This window comes from Macaca fascicularis, chromosome 1 (genome assembly GCF_037993035.2).
Source record: "Macaca fascicularis isolate 582-1 chromosome 1, T2T-MFA8v1.1".
In the NCBI taxonomy this organism is placed as follows: domain Eukaryota; kingdom Metazoa; phylum Chordata; class Mammalia; order Primates; family Cercopithecidae; genus Macaca; species Macaca fascicularis.
The window spans coordinates 119,978,028-119,997,747 of NC_088375.1; the positions used below are offsets into that span (position 1 = coordinate 119,978,028).

The window sequence follows — 19,720 nt, forward strand, 5'->3', positions numbered from 1 at the left end:
AAATGTAGAACCTTAAACTAATCTCTGGTGACCTATCTTGAATAGTGGCCCAGAGTATATGATACTGAGTTTTCTTATTTCAGCAGTGTGACTTTCATTAATTTTGGTTATGTTTTTTGGTTTTTGGAGTTTTTTTTGTTTTGTTTTGGTTTGGTTTTTTTTGAGGGTAAGGTTGAATTAGCCATACCTTGAGAAGAAATGTGATATATACCTGTTTCAGGAAAATTGTTTTTATTATCTTAGGGATAAAATCAATTCTGTTATTATTATGGAAGATTTTCATGAGAAGAAAGTGGAATTTAATGAGAATCCACAAAATCTTTTAAAAGATTAATACTAAAGTCTTTTTATTGCTGATGTAATTTGGGTGCCATATGATTATTACTAAAATAAATCACATTGAATCCTGTAACGTATTCCCGTAACTACCTCTGGAAGCATCCAGATGGCATTTTAAAATTGAAAACAAAACAAAATCCTCATAAGGTGAAAATTCTAAGTCACCTTTATAGCAGTATGGCACAGAGTATATTAGTAAAATCTCATTAATTTGAAGTTAAATTTAGAAACTAGTCCCAAATTTTGTCTTATTTTTCAGTGTAGTTAAATTATTTTCAAATAGATATGCTTTCATGAACTATAGTTGATAAGACCCATGTTACCTGCCTCAGTAATAGTTAAATAGTTTATGATTAACATATTGCTATACAGATATAATTTTTATTAAGTGGTTTATTGAAAGTGTGTCAGTTTTTTAAAAGCAAGGTTTCTTATATAATTTGCTTCACAAATATTTTTCTCTTGAATAGATTGATGTGTTCAGACCAATTCCTATTCAGATTGACCTTGATAATTCAAAATAAGACAATTACTGAGGTTTCACAGTAGCTTTAGTAACAGGGCTTTGTAAAGAAAATGGTTCCATGTTCTGTAGAATTTTAGAAAAGCACTTTATCTGGTTATAGCAATTTGTTCTCCCTAGTATGGCTGACTTTTCGTCGCCAATCCTATACAGTCTCATAACTTTAGAAAGGATTATAATTTCCCTTTTTTTTTTTTGACTCTGGTATCCTTTTTAGATGATGAAAGTTGTTCAAGTTTATGCAGACACACAAGAGATTAATTTGAAGGTAAGCTTTTCAGACCATGCAAACTTGGTGAAGGAATATGCATTACCAATAGGTGAATATTCCTATCTTTTGCTTGCAGGCTGATTCAGAAGTAGCTCAGGCAGGGAAAGCAGTTGCATTGTACTTTGAAGATAAACTCACAGAGATCTACTCAGACAGGACCTTCGCACCTTTGCCAGAGTTTGAGCAGGAAGAGGATGATGGTGAGGTAACTGAGGACTCTGATGAAGACTTTATACAGCCCCGCAGAAAACGCCTAAAGTCAGATGAGAGACCAGTACATATAAAGTAAAATGACATGGATTTGAATCAATTGTTAAAAAACAAACAAACAAAAAAACAACCCAGAAAACTTTTAAGTGTTGCTGGAATATCCTGCCTACAGTGGGCACCTCCTTGAAGAAGCTGATAGCTTTTACACAGTATTAGATTGAAATAATGGACAGAAACACATTCTTGTCAAGAAAGGGGGAGAGAACTCTGTTTGCAACTTTAAAAGCAAAAAGCAAAAGTGAAATGATGTGAGGATTTCTGTTCTAATGAGGGTGATTCTCTGTTAGAAATGGCAAATGTTGATGATTGTGTGCTATTGATTGGTGCAGGATACTTGGTGTACGAGTAAATACTTGAGGCTCGTGTCACTTGATAAATTTTCTTTTTGGACTAGGTCGCACAGTTATTAAAACAACTTTTAACCCTCTCTCTTCACACACATACATATCAGGTTGTTTTCTAGTTGAAAACCCAAGTAGCTCAGATTCTACTTTAATGTCAGTGCAGATTTGCATTGAATCATGCCATTATATTTTTTCTCATTTTTATGCTGTTGGGTCTTAGTTTTTAAATTGATATAAAGAACTCAGCAGTGGTTTTATTTTCTACTCATACTTAGGGTTTAGGAAACACGACCACTAGTTATCATTTAATCAACTTCAATGGTCTACTGAAATAAAAATGGTAACTTTTCATTAGTGGATTATTTAGAGTTATAGTAGTCATTTCCAGAAAACACTTACAATTGTACTTCCCAATCAAATCATGTGATCATACAGTTATTCCCATGAAAGGCAGAATGTTTGTTTCAAAATTAATCTAGTTTTCTGTACATTTAAATTTGATTGAGAAGGTGACAACTGGCTCTTTTCCAGTCTTCCTTCATGTCAGTTTTCTGATAGACCACTATTGGCAAACAGTATCTGTCAACTACCAAATGTGTAAAATTTTCTGTATTTCACTTTGTCTTATTTGTAAATAGTGAACTAAAACTTTTGGCAGATCAGCAACATTTGCTGAGCCTGTTTTTTAAGCTAATGTGTATTCTTACTAATGTTCCTATCAAGAATGGATTTGTAATATATTCTGTCTATTTCTAATGTTCACATTCATATTTTGAGGTTCTATCTTATTTTAATAGAGAACAGACTTCTCAAAAAATCTTCAGAAGCAGCTTATTATTGAGATATTGAAATATTGAAATAAACCCGGTGGGGTTAGATTACTCATCTGTCCACCAAGTGGGACATTTGCATGGACTGGGGGCTTAAAGGACTTAGAAGAGACCTGTAAGTAAATCCTGAAAATGAGCCAATCCCCACTTGAATGGTTACTGGAGTAAACCCACCTTTACCACCCCAATTACAGCACCCGAGGCAGATAAATCAACTTGGCTCTGGTTCATTTTTCTTTTCTTCATTTGTGATGCTCAGATTCAAAATGTGTGTTCTACAATGTTACAGGCTTCTCTTTTGTTTGATTAAAGATTTTAGTCCTACTTTTGTATGGACACATTAGAATATACAGAGACCAAAATAGAAGAATTTGCCATTAGATATTTTTCAGAAATCAGCAGTTTTGTGGCAAATCATTTATTTGCCTTTTTAAAAATTCAGTTTAAGCAGTTCAGAGAGTAGACTACTCAAAATTATTTCACATAATTGTCTAAGAGGTCAATATTTTTTAGTGCATATTGAATCAAATAAAGTGCTCTAAAGAAATTATTATACAAATTCCTTTGGGTTGTTTTTCTTTTCTTAACAAGGGGTGGGGGTAAATAGGAATATGATTTAGGCTTCCTGGTTGTGTATTTAAAGAGTATTGATTTTATTATTGCTATTGATTTACTTTATTCCTGGCTTCCTCTTCACTTTCAATTTTTTAAAAATAAGCCTTTGAAAATATACCAAACTGTTTAAACATTTTACTCAAATTTTAAATTCCTAGGAAAAGTTTTTTTATAAGAGGGAGAAAATTATTTAAAAATATTTATGCCTATGCCTGTTTCCCTCTTTTTTCACAACATCCATTATTTCAGTTTATAAGTAGACATATATCTAAGGGCACATTTTTGGAAAGTGAGGAATAGCAGCAGTATAACTTCCTTCTGTCAGGCCTTTGAGTTTTAATATTTTGTATTGCTCTTCAAATGGATCCTTTTAAAAAATTGTAGATAATGAGTCATAAATAGATTCTGCTAACTGAGGGGAGAAACACATTTTAAGTAAATATTTTTCAGTATTTGGGGCCTTAAAAAATAACTGTGTTCCCTTAAAATTACATGTTAGAGTTTTTAGTTTTTTTTGGTTTAAGATTGGTTAAATCAGTTTAAAAGCCACTTTTTTGTCAACATTTAATAGTCTCCATTTCTGTTAAGATAATTTATACTGCTGAGGAATTACTATTAATAGCTATCAACATGCCACCATTAAGGTATTCACTTTAGATTTTTTATTAAAGCTTTTTTCTTGCACACTGATCGTTGTGTCTCTAAGCTGATTTTTTCAGCTCATTTATACCTATGGTTAAAAAGTATAAAAACTTAAATTGATATTTAGATATATGTTTTCCTATTAATTTATGTTTTAAAAAGACAAAATTGAATATCTGTCAGTCCCTGAAGGCAGTTTGTTTTTATACTGTCACATTTGTATTTGTTGTTTAAATGGAAGTATTTTAGAAGATTTGGAGAAAAGTCCACATAATAATGTTTTCTTAAAAGCTTTTACAGTTTTTGCTGTACTTCAGTTTACTTCTCCCATCAGAAAACGAAGAACAAAGTGTTGCACGGTCTTTTCTGCTGACCTAAATTTGTGTTTTCAGCACTTGGCTCAGCCGATTCACTTGAGTGAAGGAATTGCTTTGTAAGTTCTAAAGTATGGTTAGATTGCAGGTCATGCTCTATATGGAAACATCAAACCATTACTACAGAGAAATGATAAGGCATTGGATCCACTATTGAAATTATTGTTTTTGGATCAACAAGTTGGTACTTTCTGACTTCTGTATCTTAACATAAGGGAATTTTAGGTAATGCTAAGTTAGTTGTCTCATTTTTTGTGATAAGTTTTGGAATTTTTAGTTAATTGAAAGAAATAATGCTTTTAAGTAGAAGTAAAAGGTTTATAAGTGTGCAAATTGTAGATTTATCAATTACCTCAGCAGGTATCCTGCCATGTAATTATTAGTGATTAGTGTTAATAAGCTAATAGATTCAGGTCTTCCAACTATGCCCTTGGATTGTGGCCTACCATATGTTATTAAATGGTCTCTTACTATCCAAAATGGGAGTAGATGCTGTGGCCCCCTCTCCCTTGGCTTTTACATCCCACACCCACCCCCATTCATGTACAACATGTGAAATACAAAAATCTCATTTCTTGTTAAAGCACTGCTCATCTGCATACTCAGCATCGGATCAGTGAGTAGTTTTATAAAAAATCCACGCACCCAACTCCATTAGTTAAAACAGATTCTTAATTCATACCGTGAATTCTTAATTTCTGTACCATCTATGTTAATGATCTGCTGAAGGTGATTCAAGATTTTCAAGGTGTAATACAGTTTGATCATGTACCAGACCTGGATATTTAATTTTTTTTTCTCACAGTTTATCTCCTCCTTAATAAAGCAATAACACTGCTTTAAGTCTGTTGCCTAATAGCATGTCAGAATCCTCTCCTGGATGGTGATTTTATAGGAAAGTTTGTATGCATATCACCCAGTCTATCTTTTAAAAATTAAGAAATTTAAATGTATGCTGGAAGTAATGACAATATATTGTGGCATTTTATTTTAAAAATTGGGGAAAGTTGCATATTTTTTTAAAAGTAAGTGTTTGAGTAAAAAAATTGAAGGTACTTTTTTAAGGAAAAAATTTATATGCCACAGTTTACATAGACATTTCAGATTCAACACGTACTCTTGAATATAATGGTTTCTTTTACTTGGTCAAAATGCATGTATAGCATTTCTTTCATCTTAGTTCCTTGTGTTTGCCTATGTGGTCGTTTATATATTTTTTATTATATCGGAGAAACAAAACTATCTTCAAAAATAAGTTAATTTGGCTATATTTGTCATATCAAACTACAAAATGTACAAAGTTAAGTTTAGCCCTTTTCTAGAAAGTGATCTTTAAAATTGAAAATGCTCTTCTTTTAAATTAACCAAATTTATATGTGTGGGAAGGCACCAAAATGATTTTGTAAGTGCCACTGCAATATTCCCTTTCAAGTGTGGCCTAAATTTCAATCTTAAGGATGGAATGCATGTTCTGCTCCTGGTTCTGAAAAATGTGGGCATCTACTACGTTTTAAAACACAGTGAAACATATACATAAGCCTATAAAAAAGATTTGTGCAATTTGAAAGCCTGTTAATTTTTTATGTAAACATACCTACACACGAAAGGGTTAAATTCACAGCCTTACTAGTTCCTTGCTTCCAGTATTTAAATTGGTCTCCTCCCCTCATTATTATTACTACTACTACTACTATTATTTTTGCACATAGTTAACTGCCCTTCAATATGATTCTTAAAAAGTGCTGTTTCTGTGGTATTGTATTCTCTAAATAATCATATTTAATTTTTTAAAACAAGGTTGCAGTTTCTAATTGTTTTGTTCCTGTATTTTTGCTGGTGTGTAATAAAAGCAAGTTTTTTCTTTTCATGGTTATTTAATACATTAGCTGCCTGTAAATAATTCTTGTTATAATGCTCTGGAATGTGTTGTAGAAGTTGTATTAGATTAGTTTTAAACCCTTGTTTGAAAGCCACATTGTTTTGGTTATTTCTATTAAATTAGAAAATTGAAAAAGTTTTCAAATGAATTTCTTTTTTTTTCTTCTGTGAGTTGAAACTTAATCATAATTTTAAATCATTTAAAAAATTTACACTGTGTGCCAGGCACCAAAATACAGTAGTGAACAAGATACAGTCATTGCCTTCACAGACTTTAGACTCTGTGTTAGAGTAATCAATGTTATGATAGGGATTAACAATATAATTCTAATGCATAGGAAAGGATCTAACCCAAACTTTGTTGCCAGGAAAGCAATTTCTTTCACTCATAAAAGGACAGTGGACAAATCTTAAGAGAGAGTGAAAAGAGAATACATTATGTAGAAGACTGAGTGAGAGAGAACATGTATGTATACCAGGAACTGAAAAGTTAATTAACTTAAAGTTAATCTGAAACAGTGTAAGTTGGAGTGGTAAAAACTAAACTCAAGAATTGAGCAGAGCCCTCTTCGAGCAGAGAGTCTTGTAAGTTATATTAAAGGGTTTGGGAATTATGCTGAGGCCAACAAGGAGTCCTTGAAGAATTTTAAGCAAAGTGGGGACTGGAGTGTTGAAATAATCAAATTTGCCTTTTTGAAAAATCATTGTAGCACTGAAGAATGCGTTCTGCAGAATATTAGAGGTAGAGACCCAATTGTGTGCTCTAAGTAATCCAGGTGAGCCCTAAATTAGCTATCTGGCAGTAGAATGGGAGAATAGCAGTCAAACTTGAGAGACTTAGTAAAATGGACCAGTAATTGAAGCCATGGAGTTGCTAGCACCTATTAAAATTGGGAAGAGGAGGAGAAGGGAATAGGTTATGAGTGAACCAGGGGAGTGAGTTCAGTTTGGGATGTATTGAGTGTGAGGTACTAATGGAAAATTAAGGTGCGGGTCTCTGTGGTTCTGGTGCTTGTGAGAGACCCTTGGGCTAGAGATACAGCCTATGAGATCCATCAGTTAGGTATCATAATTGTTTTTGTTCATCACTGAATATGTCTAGCGCATGGTGGCCATTTATAAACATCTAAGTTTAGCTACTATTGTACACTTACAGTATAAGAATATGATATTGTCTAGGAAATTTATAGAATGGGAAGAGCAGGATAGTTACAACAGCAGAGGAAACAATATTTAAGAACTAGGAAAACAAAACACAAAGGATTCCTATGGATTAGTCATATAGGTAGGAGGAAAGCCAGGAGAGTGATAATAGAAGATGAGAAAGAGGTTTCAAGATGGGGTGTGGGGGTGTTGCTGATGTCAAGTGTTGAAGTAAACATAAAGTGGCCATTGAATTTTGCAATATAGAAGTTATAGATGACCTTGATAAAAGCTGTTCCAGTTTGAGCAGCAACAAGTGTACAGTGGGTTAGGTGAATGAGACATGGAATGAGTATAGACTATTTTTTCAAGAAATGGTTTTTTAAAAGATTATACAGAGTTTAAGACCTTGAATAACCAAGTAAAACAGAATGGAAATTCATAATTGTTACCCTTCTAGATGCATTTTATATAGTGGAAAAAATATAAGTTCTGCCATTGTCCAGATTTGGGGTTGAACCCTTGTGTTACCAATATGACTTCTCTGAGTTTTACTTTGGCTTATTTGTGAAATGAGGATAGTCATATCCAGCTCATGAAATTAATATGGAGATGAATTGAGATCATTTATAGCACAAGGTTGACATACAAGTTCTCACAGGTATTGTTTCTTTTTTCATATCTTCTGTTGCCATGAAAGGATAGGTTCAAAATGTAATTTCTACCTTTTTACTGACTTTATAAGAAAAGGCTTTCATACTGGAACTCAAGTCTTTCAAGTCTATCCTCAGCCCTTAAGTATTAATGTAATCCTATATTAATTGATTGGACTGCAAAACTCAACAACCACCCATATTAGGCTCCGAACTTTTAGGGAACAATAAATGTAAACATGAATTAGTATGATAGAACATCTTATGGAAGATTTCGTCTCAAGCATCCCCTTTTCTTGTTACCTTACCTCAGCTGGTGGTAAATGTATCAGCAGTCTTTCATTTGTGAACATGTTACCAGTGATCTGGAAAGGCAAAGCTACATAGGGGCATGGGTTTCTGACAGTATGACAAACTGCATGCCCTGAAGAACCCTCCTGATGGTACAAAATACCTGAAATGCTGGATGAGGTTTCTTTAAAAAATGAAAATCTTTAAACTTATCGTAGAGCTAACAAGGAAGATATTCTAAAGCCCCACTTCACTACCTGTGTAGCATTTTTGCCAAGAACATTTGACCTGAATCTAATCACATGGAATAATTAAACAAAATCGGAATGTAGGACATTTACAAAACCGCTGGTTTGGATTCTTTAAAAAAAAAGTACAAAACAAGTCGGGAGGCTGTTCTATCTAAAATAATGCAGTATAATCAGTATGGAGTGAAATACAGTATAATGAAATGTACTACATGAACTTTTCATTTTCAATTAAACCCAGTCATTAAACATATTTTAGGAACATCTCAGAAAATTTGTTTATGAATTCTTATATGGAATAGTTTTCTTAGGTGTGACAGTGGTTTTGTGCCTGAATAGAAGAATGTCCATTTTCTTCAGAGATGCATGCTGGAATAATGAGAGATGAAGTGTCATTCTTTTTGCTGTTTTCCAGTAGGTAAAACTTTTGTGGGTGTATAAAGCATATGTGAGATAGTGCAAATGCAGCAGAATAACAGCTAGTGAATTGTGTAAGGTAGATAACTGTATTTTGCTGTTATTTCAACATCTTGGTATACTTGAGAAATTTAAAAATAAAAGGCTTAGTGTGGAATTGAACAAAAAGGCATGAATCCAGAGAAATAACAATATTAAAGGGGACATTTTCCCTGACAGTTATCCCAGTCTTTTTGTTCTTGATGACTTTGGAATGGGCTAAGCTCTAGAAGAGAAACAAAGCCTAGTGGCCAGCATTAATATGAACTCAGAGTGAGACACTTCCAAAACTGGAACCTCAAAAGATGATACACTCAGTGAAAGAATGCACTAGAATATGCTACCTCAGAGTGGAAAGTAAGAAAACTGGATTGAGAGAAGAAAGAATTCGCCTGATAATTTGTATCCACAAGCTGACAAATCAGTTTAGTATGACAAAACTCATACTACTCATGTGGTTAGAAAAATTAAGCTAAGAACTTTAGGAGGCCAACACGAGAGGTACTTGAGCCTAGGAGTTGGGTACGAGCCTGGGCAACATAGTGAGACCATGTCTGTACAAAAAAAAATTTTTAATTAAGCCAGGCATGCCATTTTTAACAAAAATACTAGGTGCACACCTGTAGCCCCAGCTACTTAGGATGCTGAGGTGGGAGGATTGCTTGAGCCTGGCAAGTCAATGCTGCAGTGAGCAATGGGCAACAGCAAGACCCTGTCTCAAAAAAGAAAAAAAAAAAAGCTAAGAAGTTAAATTGGCCAGGTTTGAAGTTATTCTGGGCACTCAACAAAAACAAATGCTGGTACACTCTTGCAGCATTTTAAACAATCTCAAATAACTTCAATAGGTAGTGTTCTAATAATTTTGGATTCATACTCAGATTCACAAAGCCTTAAAAAGTCATTGTGAATAAATTAAGAGAAATAACAGAATCTGACCTACAAAGACTGCAGATTTTGGAATTACTGGATTAGAGTATTCGAAGACACACAAAAAAATTTTTTAACATCTCTAAAATTCGGATGACAGTACAGCATTAAATTGGCACAAAATGATGTGTTTTTCAGTACTTGATGGCTTAGATTTATTGGAATACAGTATGTGTAAGGAATGAAAGAATATCCAAAAATTGAGAAGGAACAAGACAAAAAATGATGGGGGTGGAGGATAAGCAAGAGCATATGACAAGAAAAATAAGATTGGGAACAGTGAAACATCTAGACATGAAAAGCAAAACATAAAATGAACCAGAAGACCAAGATTAAGAAATTATGTAGAATGTATGAAAACTCAACACCAGGGACATTTTGAAAGGTCAATGAACATCTAATAGACTACCAGAAAGAGATGATAGAATAGTTTGGGATGATATTTGAGGATATTTTAGCTGAGAAATTTTCCAATTTGATTAAAGTCATCTTTGCATTTGAGGAATCAAGGAAATAATCTCAATCTCTAGACCCATTGAGCTAATTTGTAGATGATAGACAATGTGGGAAACCAGAGTGAAACTCTTGATAAACCACTAAAAATAGTCTCTAAAAGAGCAAGAGAAAGAAAGCATTATCTACAAAGTAACAGCAGTTAGTGTGACAGCTGCTTGATAACAATGAAAAACAGATGAGAGTGGTATATTTTATGTGCTGAGAGGTGTCAATCTAGAATTATGTACCAAACAAAACTCAGGAAAATGGGCCAGTGACGTTTTGGATAAAAAGAGCTTACTACCAACATGTCCTCATTAAGTGAACTTAGGAAAGTTTGTTTCAGGAATCAGAATAAGATCAGAAAGAAAACGTAAGACATAAGAAGAGATGGTGAGCAAAGAAAGTGGTAAATGAGGCCAGGCACAGTGGTTCACACCTGTAATCCCAGCACTTTGGGAGGCCGAGGCAGGTGGATCAACTGAGGTCAGGAGTTCGAGACCAGCCTGGCCAAGATGGCAAACCCTCATCTCTGCTAAAACAAAAATTAGCCAGGCGTAGTGGTGCTTGCTTGTAATCCTGGCTACTTGGGAGGCTAAAGCAGGAGAATCGTTTGAACCCAGGAGGCAGAAGTTGCAGTGAGCCGAGATTGCGCCACTGCACTCCAGAGCCTAGGCAACAAGAGCAAAACTCCGTTTAAAAAAAAAAAAAAAAATTATGTGTATGTATATATATATATATATATATATATGGTAACTGAGTGTAAATTAAGTAATAATGAGGCTGGCTGTGGCAGCTCATGCCTGTAATCCCATCACTTTGGTAGTGTCAAGGTGGGAGGATCGCTTGAGGCCAGAAGTTCAAGACCAGTCCGGGCAACATAGTGAGATCCCATCTCTAAAAAACAAAAATGTAAAAATAATGATGATACTGATTTTTATGAGTTGAAAAGAAAACTGGGCGGGCATGGTGGCTTATGCCTGTAATCCCAGCACTTTAGGAGGCTGAGGCGGGTGGATCACTTCAGTCAGGAGTTCAAGATCAGCCTGGTCAACATGGTGAATCCCCGTGTCTACTTAAAATACAAAAATTAACTGGGTGTGGTGGTGGTGCCTGTAGTCCCAGCTACCCGGGAGGTTGAGGCAGGAGAATTGCTTGAACTCGGGAGGCAGAGGTTGCAGTGAGCTGAGATCGTGCCACTGCACTCCAGCCTGGGCGACAGAGCCAGACTCTATGTCAAAAAAAAAGAGAGAAAACTGAGTGACTGGCGTGATAGTGTGAAGAGCTGTGCTTACCCCCTCCTCAGGGAAACTGGTGATAATTATTTTCACCAGTTTATGTGAAACAAAATATATGTAAAATAAATAACCATGTAACATCTATATATGTAAAGCCTTCGTAAATGATCCTGTGAGCAAACAGCAGATGAGAAAAACAGCTATTCAAGGAAATGTGAAAATTCTGTAGGAAATGGGAGTTTGTGATATTTAAACCTAGATTGCTTCCTTGTTTCCTCCTCTATGCTTATTAATGTGGAGATTCCAGACTGCTGCAGCCAAGAACACAGGGCTTCCTTTTCCTCACCTCCCTGTTGGAGAACCTTCTTCTTGGGAAAAGCAGGATATCAACAATTCTTGGTCTGCCTCCAGCTGCTTTTGCTGAAGTTAAAACCCAGGGGAGTGCAGTTGAGCAGTATGGGTTCACATCTTCCACTCAGCTCCCACTTTGCCACCGGAGGCTTTACGTTGGGTGTGGCACGTTTAGAATACTGGGACACAGATGATCTTTGTCCTGGCTCATAAGGTGATAGTTCTGTGCCAAAAGGGTTAAGCTGACAAGGCCTCAGGCTGTTGCCCCACCCCCCCCACTAAGCACTCAGTTTCTAGGATGGAGATAGAGGTGGTGGTATGTCACACAGAAGCTTGCCATTGTTACAGTTCTAATGCCCTGGTTTAGAGATTTTGCCTGGGAAATGAACCAGATGACATAATCCCTAATCTCTTCCAAAACAAAGGGACTTCATTTGTAACATAGCACAGATAATTTGAAATCTCAGCGCATACCACTGGAGGTTGTGGTAAAAAGCAACTGAAGAGATTCAACATCCGTATAAACTGTAGACCAGCTAGTTTGCAGGAGAACCCGGGAATAAGACAGTTCACAGGAGCTCTCCTGGGATTAGAACAAATGTGAAACAGACCTTGGAAACCTTTTCTTCAAAGGAGTCACAATATGATAGAATTAGCTTGTAGAGCAATTCATGACTCAGAACATTGTTGAAAACAGTAGAGCTGGCAATTATTGGAGATCAACAGCTAGACATGATCATGAAAAGAGTAAGCTGGGCCTAGAAAAAAACACTGTCATCCCAAGGAGACTGGGTATACCCAGTCATGACAATCTGGGGAGCAACAACAGAGGCTTAATACTGGTGGATGGCAGGGACTACACTAAAATAAGCCAGTCACTAAGCAGTGACAAACCCCAGGGATATGAGAAGGGAATGACCGGTATCCAGAGTTGCTACAACATATTATTTAAAATATCCAGTCTGTAACAAATACAAAAGCATGCAAAGACAGAAAAGTACAATTCAAACACTAGAAATAAAGCAAGCAACACAAAACTTTGAGGCCGGGTGTGGTGGCTCATGCCTGTAATGCCAGCACTTCGGGAGGCCAAGGCGGGTGGATCCCTTGAGGATAGGAGTTCGAGACCAGCCTGGCCAACATGGGGAAACCCCATCTCTACTGAAAATACAAAAATTAGCTGGGTGTTGTAGTGCATACCTATAGTCCCAGCTACTTGGGAGGCTGAGGCAGAGAATCACTTGAATCCACGAGGCAGAGGTTGCAATGAGCCAAGATCACACAACTACACTCCAACCTGGGCAATAGAGCGAGACTCTCAAAAAAAAAAAAAAAAAAAGTGACAAGATGTCAAGTTATGAGAAAAAAACCTGAAGGTTGCCATTAAAAACATTCCCAGAATTAAAGGAAACAATAATTGGAGAAGTAAAGGAAGATGCGATGACAATGTTATATCAAATATCAAAGAGATACTGAACTAAATAGAAATTCTGGAGTTGAACAGTAACTGCAATAAAAGGTTCATTACAGAGCCTCAGTAGTAGAATTGGCAGAAGAAATAGTAAATGAACTTGAAGAAAGATTGATAGAGATTAGAGGAAAAAGAATTTTTTAAAAGTGAACATGGCCTCAGAGAAATATGTGTGACCTTTAAGGACACCAACATACACATAATAGGAGTTTCAGTAGAAGAGAAGAGAGAAGGGAGCTGAAAATGCATTCAAAGAAAAAACAGCCAAAAATTTTCCCAAATTTTTTGTAAAACGATAACTTACATATTCAGGAACCTATGTGAATTCCAAGTAGCATAAACACAAAGAGTTTCAAAAACAGACATGTCCTAGTAAAAACAAAAAAGCTAAAAGGAGAAAAGCTTGAAAGTAGCAAGAGAAAAGCAACTTGCTACTCTCAAGGGAATATGATCAACAGCTGACCATTTTAGGAGAAACAACGAAGACAGAAAGTAGCAGATCACTTTCAAAATGCTCAAAAGAAGAAAAAAGTCAACCAATAATTATATATCCAGCAAAGCTACTTTCAAAAATGAAGGTGAAACACATACTTTCTCAGATAAAAAATGAGAGAATTTGTTGCTGGAAGACTTGCCTTTCAAGAAATACTAAAAGAGGATTCCAGGTTGAAAGCAAGTGACTCAGATAGTAATTTGAATACATACCAGTAAAGGTAATTGTGTAATTATATAGGACAGTACAAATGAATATCTCCTCTTGTTTTTAAGAAGAAACAAATTATGTAAACATTATATATAATATTGGCCCTATAAATGTAATGTGTATGAAATTTTCTGATAATGGTACAAAGAAATGGGCAGGAAGGAGCAAAGATGTACAGGACTAGGGAAACTGCAGTTGGTAAAGTAATAATTATAACAGTGGGTTGTTGAATTTGTAATATTAATACGTATAACAATATCACAAAAGGGAGAAAATGAAAATAGAGATATATAAGAGCAATGTTTGCATGTAATTAGCCTAGTTCTGATAAGATGCATATGGTAAAGCCTAGATTGACTTAAAAATTCAGGACTGTGCAGTGGCTGAGATTATAGGCCTGTAACATCAGCACTTTGGGAGGCTGAGATGAGAGGATCACTTGAGGCCAGGAGTTCACAACCAGCCTGGGCAACATAGTCATAACTTGTCTCTACAAAAGTTTAAAAATTATCCAAATGTGGTGGTGAGTGCCTGCAGTCCCAGCTACTCAAGTGGCTGAGGCAGGAGGATCACCTGAGCCCATGAGTTAGAGGTTACAGTGAGCTATAATTATGCCACTGCACTCTAGCCTGGGCAAGAGAGTAAGACCTTCTCTCAAAAAAAAAAAAAAAAAAAAAAAAAAAAATCAACAAAGTTTCTCTTTTAATGAGAAACTATTAAAGAAATGAAAATACGACCAGTTGGGGTGGCTTATGTCTGTAATCCCCGCACTTTGGGAGGCCAAGGTGGGCGGATCACTAGGTCAGGAGTTGGAGACCAGCCTGGCCAATATGGTGACACGCTGTCTCTACTAAAATTACAAAAATTAGCCAGGCATGATGGCGCATGCCTGTAGTCCCAGCTACTCGGGAGGCTGAGGCAGAAGAATCACTTGAACCCGAGGGCAGAGGTTATAGTCAGCCAAGATCGCGCCATTGCACTCCAGCCTGGGTGGCAGAGTGAGACTCTGTCTCAAAAAAAAAAAAAAAAAGAAATGAAAATACTACATTAGAAAATAGTCACACAAAAAACACTTGGTAAGATGGTAAGACATGGAAAAGAAAAAAGGACATAAACCCAACAAATCAGTAATGTTAAATATGAATAGGTTAAACAATCCAATCAAAAGACAGAGACTGAATTTTCTGAAAACCTTTTTGTTTTTAATTTTTTATTTCCATAGGTTATCAGGGAACAGGTGGTATTTGGTTACATGAGTAAGTCCTTTAGTGGTGATTTGTGAGATTTTGGTGCACCCATCACCAAGCAGTATACACTGAACCCAATTTGTAGTCTTTTATCCCTCACTGCCCTCCCACCCTTTCCCCCAAGTTCCGAAAGTTCATTGTATCATTCTTATGCCTTTGCATCCTCATAGCTTAGCTCTCACTTATAAATGAGAATATACGATGTTTGGTTTTCCATTTCTGAATTACTTCACTTAGAATAATAGTCTCCAGTTTCATTCAGGTTGCTGCAAATGCCATTAATTCATACCTTTTTATGGCTGAGTAGTATTCCATTATATATATGCATATATATATGTATATATCACAATTTCTTTATCCACTTGATTGATGGGCACTTGGGCTGGTTCTGTATTTTTGCTGTTGAGGATTGTGCTGCTATAAACATGCATTTGCAACTATCTTTACATATAATGACTTCTTTTCCTCTGGGTAGATACCCAGTAGTGGGATTGCTGGATCAAATGGTAGTTCTACTTTTAGTTCTTTAAGGAATCTCCACACTGTTTTCCATAATGGTTGTATTAGTTTACATTCCCACCAGCAGTGTAGAAATATTCCCTTTTCACTGCATCCATGCCAACATCTATTATTTTTTGATTTTTTGATTATAGCCATTCTTGCAGGAGTAAGGTGGTATCGCATTGTGGTTTTGATTTGCATTTCCGTGATCATTAGTGATGTTGAAAACCTGATCCAACTGTATACTATGTACAGGAGACACAGTTTAGATTCAAAATAGAAACAGATTGATGAAAGTAAAAGGATAGAATAAAATATGCAAATAGCACCTGTAGAAAATTAGAGTGGCTATACTTTAAGAGAAAATGGACTTTAGAACAAAAAATTATGTGAAGGGACATTTTATGATAAGGTTAATCCCTCAGAGAGATATAATAATTATAAACATATGCACCTAATAATGGTGCACCAAAATACGTGACACAAACACTGACAGAAGCAAAGAGAGAAATTGACACTTCAACAACAATGGTTGGAGACTTCAGTACTCCACTTTCAATAATGGATAGAACAACTAGACAGAAGATCAGTAAGGAAATAGAAGACTTGAACCACACAATAAACCAACTACCTAACAGACATCTGTAGAATACTCTCAACAAACAGGATATACATTCTTTTCAAGTGCTAATGGAACATTCTCTAGGATAGGTTTATATGTTAGTCTGTGAAACCCTAATAAGTTTAAAAAGATAGAAATAATACGAAGTATGTTCTCCAGCACAATGGAATGAAATGAGAAATCAATAGCAGGAAGAAGTTTGGGAAACTTGGAAATATGTGGAATTGTTAAACAAAACACTCCTAAGTAAGTAATGGGTCAGAGAAGAAATGAAGGAAAATCAGAAAATACTTTGAGATGAATGAAAATGAAGACACAACGTGACAGATCGTCAGCTAAAGCCCAGCTTACGGAGAAATTTATAGCTGTAAATACCTATGTTAGGAAAGAGTTAAAGTAACTTAACATTCCATCTGAAGATAATGGAAAAAGAAGAGCAAATTAAACCTAAAGCAAGCAGAAGGAAGGAAATATAAATCAGAGTTGAAGTTAATGAAATAGAGAATAGAGAAAACCAAGAAAACCAAAGCTAGTTCTTTGAAAAGATCAACAAATGTGACAAATGTTTAGCTAGCCTGACCAAGGAAAAGAAGACTCAAATTACTATAATCAGAAATGAATAAGACATTACAGAAATGAAAGTATTAGAATAAAATGAACAATTTTATGACACTGTATTAGATAACCTAGATGACATGTATAAATTCTTAGAAACACATAAACTACTAAAAGTGACTTGAGGAAATAGACAATCTGAATTGACTTGAAACAAGTAAAGAAGATAAAACAGGCTGGACGCCCTTGTGGCTCATGCCTATAATCCCAGCACTTTGAGAGGTCAAGGCAGATGGATCACTTGAGGACAAGAGTTCTCAAGACCAGCCTGGGCAACATGGTGAGACCCCATCTTTACTAAAAATACAAAAAGCCAATTGTGGTGGCACATTCCCGTAATCCCAGCTGCTGAGTGGCTGAGGCATAAGAATCGCTTGAACCTGGGAGGCGGAGGTTGCAGTGAGCCAAGATTGCACCACTGCACTCCAGCTTGGGTAACAGAGCGAGACTGTCTCAAAAAAAGAAGAAAGGAAGATGTCAACTATGTTTTTGCAAACATGGTCTTATATCTAGAAAATCCCAAAGAATCCACTAAAAACTGTTAGAACTAATAAATGAGTTTGAGATTGCAGGATACAAGATCAATATACAAAAATCAATTGTATTTCTACACACTTGAATAACTGCAATAAACTTGCAATAAACCAATTGAAAATGGAATTAGGAAAATAATTTCATTTACAATAGCATCAAAAAGATTAGGATAGAAATAGTTTAACGAAACAGGTGTAGAATTTATACTCTGAACACTATAGAGCATTACTGAAAAAAGTTAAGAAAATCTAAATATTTGGAAAAATATCTTGTGTTCATGGATCAATACTCAAAACTGATATACAGATTCAGTGTAATCCCTATCCAAATCCCAACTGACTTTGTAGAAGTCAGTTTGTAGGGTCCCGCACTGTCACCTCAGCTGGAGTGCAGTGCTGTGAACATGGTTCACTGCAGCCCTAAACTGCTGTAGTTGGAACTACAGGCATGCACCACCACACCTGGCTAAGTTAAATTTTTTTTTTTTTTGTAGAAATGAGGTCTTCCTCTGTTGTCCAGGCTAGTCTTAAACTCCTGAGCTCAAACAATCCTCCCACCTCGGCCTCCCAAAGTGCTAGGATTACCTCACCCAGCCTAACTGTCCACTTTAAATGGATACATTTTACTTTTTATGAATTATATCTCAATAAAGTTGATTTTAATATATTTATTTTATCCCCCTAATTTGGTCCATTACAGAGGGCTAGAAACTACAAGCAAGCTATTACCAATTCTTAGGTTATAATATGGTCTTGGAACTGAAACACAGGTCAGTTGCTAGCTGCACAAAGTTCAATTAACAAGAGTAAGGTCTAGTATAATGAAAGTGATTTATTCCAAAGCTAGCTTTACTTTTGGAGCAGAAAGCAGACACTTGTAGAAGGCAGAGGAGGAAGTGAGCAAGGTGGGTGTCTGTTAGCTAGCTTGGTGTCTTATCTTCGGAGCAGTTGAGTTGACATCTGTGGGCAGAGATAAGTTGTAACTAGGTAGTGAGAGAGTAGTGGGTGTATGCTTTTGACTGTTATCTCTCGAGATAACCTCCTGGTGAGTGGGAGTTCCACAGAGGGCATGCTTTGGTTTGTAAATTGACTGTTAACTCTTGAGAGTTCTGTCTTGGAGCACATGTTGAACTTGCCATGTAGAGTATCTGGTGAATGGGGAGGTAAAAGGTAAAAGGCTATATTTGTATTTCTTTTTATATTTTTATTTTTTTGGAGACGGAGTTTCTCTCTTGTCGCCCAGGCTGGAGTGCAATGGCATGATCTCAGCTCACAGCAACCTCTGTCACCCAGGTTCAAGTGATTCTCCTGCCTCAGCCTCCCAAGTAGCTGGGATTACAGGCGCCCACCACCAAGCCTGGCTAATTTTAATGTTTATATTTTTAGTAAAGATGGGGTTTTACTACATTGACCAGGCTGGTCTCAAACTTCTGACCTCAGGTGAACCATCTGCCTTGCCCTCCCAAAGTGCTGGGATTATAGGTGTGAGCCATTATGCCAAGCCTTTTTTTTTTTTTTTTTTTTTTTTTTTTTTTTTTTTTTTTGACACAGGATCTCTCTATCACCCATTCTGGAGCATGGTGGTGTGATCACAGCTCACTGCAGCCTTGACTTCCCAGACTCAAGCAATACTCCCACCTCAGCCTCTTGAGTAGATGGGACCACAGGCTTGTACAACCTTGTGTTGCTAATTTTTTAATATTTTTTTGAGGATTGGGCAACATAATGAGACCCTTTCCCTATAAAAAATAAAAAGTTGTTCCTCCTGCCTTGGCCTCCCAAAATGTTGTGATTACAGCTGTGAGCCACTGTGCCCAGCTCTATATTTGCATTTCTAAAGGGCTAAGTAGGAAGTGGAGAATCAGATTAAAAAAGGATAAGAAAAGATAAGAACAGATAAAAAAAGAATTAAACTATATCTTAGAAAAATGGGACTACTCAGTTACAAATCTCCATTGCCAAGTTCAATTCCATTTTTATGGGATTTGGACACCATATTCATTCTGGCTACTTCCTGCTAAAATGGGTCATAGTCATTGGGAATCAGAATGGAAGAGGTCTACTTGGAGTTGGAAATATTCATGAGTACTCAGACTTACAGATGTTTGTTGGAGCAATATGGTGCAAGGTCTCCAGAGTC

General features: G+C 36.1%; 1 protein-coding gene across 7 annotated transcripts in view; it reads left to right on the forward strand.

Annotated features, from left to right (window-relative positions):
- TRIM33 (tripartite motif containing 33) overlaps positions 1–6,231 on the forward strand; it is a 121,756-nt gene extending 115,525 nt beyond the window's left edge. For 4 of the 7 annotated variants that reach the window (XM_015430748.4, XM_005542254.5, XM_073998438.1 and 1 more), the window contains 2 exons: positions 1,080–1,130; positions 1,210–6,231. In XM_015430748.4, the coding sequence (XP_015286234.1) occupies positions 1,080–1,130; positions 1,210–1,422 (264 nt within the window). In that variant the 3' untranslated portion in view covers positions 1,423–6,231. The remainder of the gene's footprint in view (positions 1–1,079; positions 1,131–1,209) is intronic. The other 3 variants (XM_015430755.4, XM_005542253.5, XR_012416226.1) reach the window with 2 other exon arrangements.
- Positions 6,232–19,720: the final 13,489 nt, after the last annotated feature.